General features: G+C 34.7%; 1 protein-coding gene across 3 annotated transcripts in view; it reads right to left on the bottom strand.

Moving 5' to 3' along the window:
• Nucleotides 1-1660: 1660 nt before the first annotated feature.
• The window catches only part of LOC129257922 (uncharacterized protein HI_0077-like), a 15100-nt gene continuing 8038 nt past the window's right edge, over nucleotides 1661-8722 (bottom strand). For 2 of the 3 annotated variants that reach the window (XM_064096232.1, XM_064096234.1), the window contains exons 9-12: nucleotides 8232-8310; nucleotides 7495-7698; nucleotides 6075-6135; nucleotides 3182-5608 (exon numbers count right to left, since the gene is read on the bottom strand). In XM_064096232.1, coding sequence (XP_063952302.1) covers nucleotides 5582-5608; nucleotides 6075-6135; nucleotides 7495-7698; nucleotides 8232-8310 — 371 coding nt within the window. In that variant the 3' untranslated portion in view covers nucleotides 3182-5581. Of the gene's footprint in view, nucleotides 5609-6074; nucleotides 6136-7494; nucleotides 7699-8231; nucleotides 8311-8722 lie in introns of all 3 variants that reach the window. The other variant, XM_054896358.2, reaches the window with a different exon arrangement.

Below are 8722 nucleotides of genomic sequence, written 5' to 3'. Positions count from 1 at the left end.
TCTTGATCCTCAACAAAAGTTTTTCACTCATATTTCTTATTCCATGCACTTATAGTACGTTCATTCTATTTTTTACATTCATATATATATTTTTTTAGGAAGAGGGCCATGGTTCTTGTTATGCAGAAAAACAATTATAAAACTATGCAGGTCAAGCACATCAGTGGGTATACCATGTTACTTACAATATAAGAACCACAGGGGCGACGATTCAACTGCCTGCCCCCCTTACAATTTTTTTGTCAAGTTAATAAAAAAAGAATAAGAGGAAAAATAAGAAAAAAACTAAGAGGAAGAAAGAGGAGCATAGAAATAGAGGCATATGTCATAAAACTCTGTATTACCCCTGTAATTCAAATGAAATTAAAAATCAGTTCACCTAGCTTAATTAAAACTTTCACCATTTCTGTTTATCTTACTTTTCTCCACCATAATGACCAAGGTTAAATTCCTAATTAACAAACGGAATAAAAGATATGTGACTTGGTTTTTAAATTGAAATTTCATAGCTTAATTTCTTCGTCATATGCACTGGTGGATCCAGGGGGGGGGGGCAAAGCTGGCCCATGCCCCCCCCCCCCTTTGAGAGGCACAATTAAAATTGGTAAAGTAAAAATGCCATTAAAACTGAAGTGTGCCCCCCCCTTTTGAAAGTGAAGACCTTTTTTTTTTTTGCTTGTCAAATTTTTCCTCGGGAAATTGTGTCCCCCCTTGGAAAGTCCTGGATCCGCCCCTGTTCATATCATATTAGGTATAAAAATGAAGAAATTAATTTTATGACAATTGAAAAACCATAAATAATTTGCTTATGTTGGAAAAAAAATTACTGCCAGGAATCTTGTTTTTATATTTTTGTGAAGTGCATTATACAGTGCGTATCAAAAAAAGTTTACACTTTGAAAAAGCCCTGGGAATTAAAAAATATACATGTGGGTAATTTTTTCACATATAATCTTGGGTTTGGTCTCATCTATCCAATGAAAGTAAAAGTTTAGACAGAATGTAACACTTGAGTGAGCACTGTCCATTTTTGTAAAGCTCGCAGAAATCTGTTTGCGCAGAAATGCTCGTTTTCATGTTGTGTCAAGGGGAAAGGGCGAAATCAAACTTACCCTGCGAAACATTTCTCATACATTTCCCTTGCTCTTTTGGTCAATTGAAATAAAACAGATACATTCAAGCATTTTGTAACAATTTTGCCACCCAAATTGAAATTTCAACACTTAGTAGGCACAACCTTAACTAAATTCAACGTGTTCTTCATGATTAAGGTCTACTTTATTCGCATAACTGTTTCCAAGTTCTGAGCAAATCATTTTTCACTAACTTTTCAAAAGTAAGTGGTGCTCACTCAAGCGGAAATATTTTTCGACAGTTAAATGGATCTGTACCAATGTTAAAATGTGGAAAAATGTTCAGGATATTACAAATGTATAATTCTACAGGATTTTTTTCTAAGTGTTAACTTTTTTTTGATACGCACTGTATATTTTATATTTAAATGCCATTCAGCACATTAAAAATTTATTATTTTCACGCTCAGCAGTGACTAAGTCAACCCAACATACCCAACAGCTGCATGTACTCTATTTAAAGAAATGACAAATCAGATTAATTTCACAAAAATCCAACACTCTAATAAATGCTTTGACAATTCAGCTTCTATTACTGTTTTTTTATTGCATCTAAACAAGAAGTTTTCAAGACTGGGCCATAACAGGCAACAACTTGATTCATACAGCTCATTTCTAAACAAGTAGTACAAGAATATTCAATAATAAATAAAGAGGCTTTAATAGGAGGAAATCATAATTTGCCAACAAATTTTTCGGCATTACTCCTATGTGTTTAAGATCGCATGCTCGATCTGTAATGAAAATCATAAGTCAGAAAAAATTTGAACCAGAGGTTCTAATCCCACTGGTTCCAATTTTTTCTGACTTATGATTTTCATTAAAGATCGAGCATGCGATCTTAAACACATAGGAGTAATGCCAAAAAATTTGTTTACAAAGAATATTCAAGTTCACTGGAGCATTTAGAGTTGTCACTGGAAACTGTTATTCATTCACAGTAGGTCTGCTTAGTTATTCAGATTTATGGAATTTAATTAACTGGGAATGAAGTACCGATTCCCTGAACCTATCAGACATAGGTATACATTATTTGTTGCAATATTTGGCAAGACTCTAGCTTTCTTTCAGTCTGTCAAGAACAAACTAAGTTTGAAAAGAAAGCATAAAAATAGGAAGTCTACAGGGCCCTGTCTTACGAAGAGTTGCGATTGATCCGATCAATCACAACTATGGCTGGCCATCAACGTCAGCTTCTAAAACTCGAATTTGTATAGCATTATGGTTTTTTCCCCTCACCCCTAGCGGATTTACAATACTAGTTACACTATATATTTATATATATATTTTTTTTTTGCTTTTTCATTTATACTTATATGTCTTTTGCACATTATCAGTTGTTCCCCTTTCTTTCCCTTTTTTCCCCCACTCTTATGCACCAGTTTATTATGCCTTTCTTTGTAACCTGTTTGACCCACCTCTCACTAATTCTCTTGTTATTCATCTCTTCCTCACACCCCCTATCACTGTTTTGTTCCAGATCCTGTTTGATGTTGCCTGCCCAATTGTCTTAATCCCTTTTACTGGCCTTACTTACACTGACTTCCCTTTGTGTCTGCCTACTCCTTTTCTTTCATCCCCTTCACTAACCTGATTGGTCTTCTCTACTCACTAATGCCCCTTTTGTCTCCTTGTTTCTAGTGTTGCTGTTGCATGTCTATGGTCTATATTATGTTTGTTCCACTTTATATGTTTGTCATTTTGCCTCCGACAAAGATTCTGCTAGGATCGAAAGCTTAGGCCCCTTTTGACTCTCTAATGAATCCATTGGCTCTCTTTTATTAGATAAGCAGTTTTCAGCAGCTTTTTTCTGCCATTGAATATTTTCTAGATATGATGTATATTCATACATTCATCATTCTCTTGAAGATTCAGTGTGATTCTCTATGTTTACTAAGGAGATTGTGTAAATTTCCTGTAGAAAAAATTATGGTATGGATGGATTTCCATACAGTTGAGAGGGATTGGATCAATCGTAACCCTTTGTAAGACGGGGCCCTGATCTATTACAGAAGTAAATATCATTGACTGGTTCTTCTCAGCCAAAGTAAGGATTTCACTTCAATTTTTAATGGTGACAAACTCCAGAAACTGAGCCCAGGGGCCCAACTTACAAAGAGTTGCAATTGATCCAATCAATCGCAACTATGGAAAGCCAGCAAAGTCAACATATAAAATGCATGTTTGTAAAAAAAAATTGAGATATGAATGTATATCCATAAATTCATTTATTTCTTGACAATTTGATGTTTTCTCTTTTGTATACAAAGGACATTTTACAAATTTCCTGTATGAAAAATTATGACACTGATGGATTTCCATAGAGTTATGATTGATTGGATCAATTGGAATTCTTTGTAAGACAGGGCCCAGATGAAATAATTACAAATCTACTACTAAACCACAATTACAAATATTAAAACCAATGATGATACCAGAAGCCACAGTCATTTTTATCTAGACAAAATCAGAAAAATACAAGAATAATTTTTTATGTAATAAAATGAAATCTGAACAATGAAGTGTTCACTGTCACTATAACTACACAGCTTGATTTGAAGTTACTTTGGATAGGTGCTGGAGGAATAAACAAATTAAGATTCGACTAGGATAATAACAAATTTAATGACCTTTAAAAATTTGCATGATGGTATACAGATAATGTAGAAAAGGCTTCCTATGTTTTTTTTATTGGATTAGTCTTGAAAGGGACTGTATGGAATGGAAGAAGAAAATTTGATGAGAAACTAAAAAGAGATGGACTCACAATCTTTTTCGCCTATTGATCTCAACTCAATTTCTTTCATTTTCATGTGTCATCAAACTGCTCTTCATTTCACTATCCCAACATTCCTTTTTAGGAATCATCTCACGGTGAACCAAAGGCTTTTCTATGTATAAAAAATATTATGAACATATATTTTTTGAAATATCGATATCAATCAAAAAAATAATGAATGGGCAATTGTCTGTTGACAATTACAACAAATCATGACAAATTTTCTGAATATTGACAGACATTCATGGTGAATTTCATGCCGAGAGACTTCTTTGGTCACTACACATGAATAATTACTATTTAAATAGGTTGTTAGGATCCAGTGATGGATACATCTTATTGCACAATTGGTTCAGCGATTCCATATTCTATAAGTGCATGGTCCTAGTAGATGCGATCAGATTAGGAGAATAGGAGATTTAGAAAAGAATGCACATTTATAGACACACAGGTGGTGTCATTACTCTAACTCTTCCAATTTCCAAACAATAAACACACACAAATAACAGATCTAGGACAAATCCAAGACTTCTTGTCACCATTGTGTGAAATATGTTACCAAGATGTTGGTGATGTAAGATCTTTACCCTGCAACTGACTCAATCGACCCAATAAGCCTTTTCGCAGTTGGGCAATTCCATAAAATACTCAACCTTTTTGTACGTCCGACTCCTATTTTTCTCAAGTCTTCACTTTATTAACTGACCAAGTCATGGACCCTTGAGAACATTACTGACTGTCAAACGAACAAGAAATCAGAGACAGAAAGTTTCATGAAGTCCCCACATATAGGGGGTCGGACGTACATATTTTATGGAATTGCCCAGTTGTAACTGTGTATGAGCAGTAAAAATCATTAGAGATAAACTAACGAGGTGGTTTTCAAATTCACTGACATAGGCATTTGTTATTTGATGATTACTGATATATTCCTTTCAATGTATTCTTTTCATCACATAATCACTATCTGACAGTAGCCCAAATAACAGTCAATGTGCCAAAAGTGGACAATACAACAATTTCCAAACCTGATCACTGACATACTTTTCTATGTCTGGTCATGTCTTTCTGTCTTGGGATTTTAATGCCACAGGAGGCTTCATGTATGTCAGGAAGGCTTATGCAACATCTTCATTTGAAAGTGTTATTGCAAGGGTCATCACCATCAAACTATCACCAATACACAAGACTAGCTTTGCAATGACAAACAGTAATTCTTAAGTGGATGTTCTTTGAAGGTTTACATGGTGGTAGAGGTTATCTGTATATGGACTCTCCTGAACATGACAGTGTAATGATGAGAGATTGACAAGGAATGATATAAGAGCTTAGGTGATTACTGACAGGCAGGGAAGTGGAAGATGAGAGAAAAGAGAATATTCTTTCATCTCTAAGTTCGGGAGAAGTCTGTAAAAGGACCATAAACCAGATTAGATGCAACGGCTTGAAGCAGCTGAAGAGAAGATGAAATGGTGATGCTTCATGTTCTGGGTTGCTGGAGTGTCCATCATCAGGGATTAAGCGGTTGAGACAAGAAGTGCTACATCTTTCCAAAGCCCAACTGGCAGAGCTCTTACCAGGGCTGATGGAAACCTCTACGTAATGCTCAGGTGAGATGTCTAAAATGTCCCAAATATGGTGTAGTCCATTGGAATGATATGAAGATAGGTCACGTCTTCACCAACGGCAAGTACCACTGAAAGAAAGTAAATCATAAAGATTAAGTGGTTGGAAAAATAGGAGATGGGTATTCTGGAAAGCAGAAAGAAAAGTATTCTATTGAAGACTGTTGAACAAAATCATCTAGAAAACATCTAATCTGTTTTGTGAAAGCAATATTAATTGTATATCAATACCTAAACAACATTGCCAATACAGAAATATATGAAATTTATATTATATAAATATCATTGTCAAAAGCATGTAAATAAGAATTTCAAGAGCAGTGATAAGATTCAAATAATTCTTAAATCAAATTCCATATTCATTAATTTTCCTCAGGTTCAACAGATAAACCATTGTATCATTCCTATGTAAATACATACCATTATTCGTGCTTCATTATAGATTTTTTTTTCTTTCTGCTTTATTTGTAGCAGATAATTTTGCAATATATCAAAATGATTGAAGTTGTGCTTCCATACAAAGGACAAAGGTATTACCTCTTTTGACATTCCTGCAGTTTCTCGGCCCTCTTCATTAAACGGAGGCTTCAAATGACCCCTGATGAATGAAGAACAAAGTTCATTTGCCGATTGTAAAATAACTGAAGGGCATAAACAGGGGATGTTTCACAAAGATTTTCAGTCTGACTTAAAATAATCAGACTTGAGGTTTTATTTGTTTTAATTTATAACCAATCATAGCAAGTCAGATCATGCTTGTTCCAAGCACTCTACTGCATAGTAATAAATAGTATTGTGCATTATCAGGTGCGCGGTACATATCAGTCAGACTTGACTCTCTGTGAAACATGGTCCCTGAATTATTACAACATTCATTACTTTCTCTGCAGACAAGTTTATTTCATTTAGCTAACTGAACAACATTACAAGAAGAACAGGCATGAAGTAATGACCAACCCCATTGATTAATGAAAGATGACTTCCCATTGAACCAGACTGGCTTCTTTAAAGCTCTGTTTTACAAAAGAAATATACTATAAGTCACTTTGCCTGAGGGACTTTTTACACGTGAATCTTGAATCATTATTGTAATGACGATTGCAATTCGTCTTTAGAATCATCGGACCTTTCACACTGAAAATTCATACTGTAATCTGAGTGAAACTTAACTGGAATTCACCTTCGGAGTAGAATTTAAATTCATGATTGTGACTAGCGTTCGTGATTCTAGTTTGGTTTCACATGTGCTAAAAATTCGTCATTAGCCTTATTTTTCACTGGAATCATCATTCAAATTACGATTTTTGTTTTACCGTGTGAAAGGGGGGTTAGTAAAATCTTTTGGGACCACAGACATGTTTTCGACTTAAGAGAAATTCTACTTAGAAAAGGCATAGAACACCTGCTTTGCATAAACTTGTCTACCAATGCTTTGACTTTGGGCGAATATTTGACTTAGAGAAGGTCAACTTATGCAAGTTTACCCGTAATCAGCATGCTTTTTTATGGACATATTTACGTAGATTAGTGAAATACGTTTTATATATATATATATATATACACATAGATATTTTTAACAATAACTCTATCATTAGCTATCAAACTGGTGTACTAGACTAAAGTAGAAGCCTCTATAACATTCATGAACATCTTGGGCCTGTTGCATAAAAGAAGAACTGTGAATGTGTAAGTGTCGATGGAAAAAGTTTTATGCAATAGGGCCCTTAAGAGGCAATTTCATAAAAGTTTGTATGTTCAACCCCCTATTGGTGTGAATTCCCCCAAAATTATTTGTCTATGTCTTCTCTTTCATACGAAAAGTTATATTGTTCTCAAATTATTAAGGCTTGAGCAGTACATAATATGAAGTGACCATGGAAAAAATAGGGGGGGGGGGCCAGAATGTACAAAAAAAAGTTGATCATTTTACAGAATTCCCCCGATATGTAATTCATACCTGAAATGAGCCCGAACCAGTTCATGGAACTTTGGTATACAGTCAACTGGAGGATCGCTATGTCTGCATACGTATGTAAACCATTTCAGACCAGCAGCCACATGAGTGATCTCATCGTTATAGATTGTATCCAAGATCTCAACAGACTCTGCGTCAGACTGCCGTCTAAATCTCTCCTGGGTTTTGGGATGGACATCAAGACCACTGGAGGGCATTCCAAAATGAGAGATCATAAACAATAAAGAGAATGGAAATAACATACAATAATCAATAATGAATGTTAACAAATATGAATGAATATATATATACAGAAAGATTGAAACGGTAGACAATAACAAATTTTACCAAATAAATGTACAGGTAAATACCTTGAATATACAACAATACTTTATCTATACATGTATAATATGACTTAATATGACATAAAAACTAAAGATAATATTTTTTTAGGTTTATACAAAAAAGACTTATACAGCATCAATATAGTTTTGGAAGTTTGTACTGATATAATTTTCCTTCATTTTACATTTATATGAACTTCGAAATTTCGATTTCATTTAATTTGGGTGCTTATGTATAGATAAATCTCTAATAATGGAAACTTCACAAGAATGCTTGACAAAAAATGATTTTAGCAATGACACAGCAGCACTCGTCACATAAACCATATAATCTCTTTTCACTCTCCCTATCCTTTTGGAAAATATTCATGTCATGAAATTTAGGGATATACTTACCGGGCTTCATGTACCATATGTACAACTGCTAGCCGCCCAAGTAAACTGTCATTAGTCTCCTCAGCAGACTGCCATAAACCTGCAGAGTGAATCGGAAAAAGTCCTGTGACCTTTGACCTCATGAGCCCGACACTCATTAAGATTGCTGGCTTACCTTAATTTTGTACCTTGTCATAATGTTTCATGAAAATTCAACCTTTATTCCTAATCTACAGAATGAATTTGAAAATGACCTGTGACCTTGGAATATTGACCTTATGATCCAAACAGCTGACCAGATCACTTGCTGACCCTCAACTTTTAGCAAGATCAATTCGACTCAGCATCTTCCACAGCAACATCATTCCAGCATTTTCCATAGATTCTTGATGAAATGGGAGGATCGGAGGTACAATGACACTGTGCAGGATTCCCACTAGAGTTTTGCTTGAGGTGCCTTGCCAATCCTCTTAAACTAAGATAATGCCATGTCAGGCAAAGGATGTGACTAT

Source organism: Lytechinus pictus, chromosome 3 (genome assembly GCF_037042905.1).
Source record: "Lytechinus pictus isolate F3 Inbred chromosome 3, Lp3.0, whole genome shotgun sequence".
Classification (NCBI taxonomy): domain Eukaryota; kingdom Metazoa; phylum Echinodermata; class Echinoidea; order Temnopleuroida; family Toxopneustidae; genus Lytechinus; species Lytechinus pictus.
Note: the sequence above shows the minus strand (reverse complement) of the source record. Positions and strands in the feature narration are given on the sequence as shown.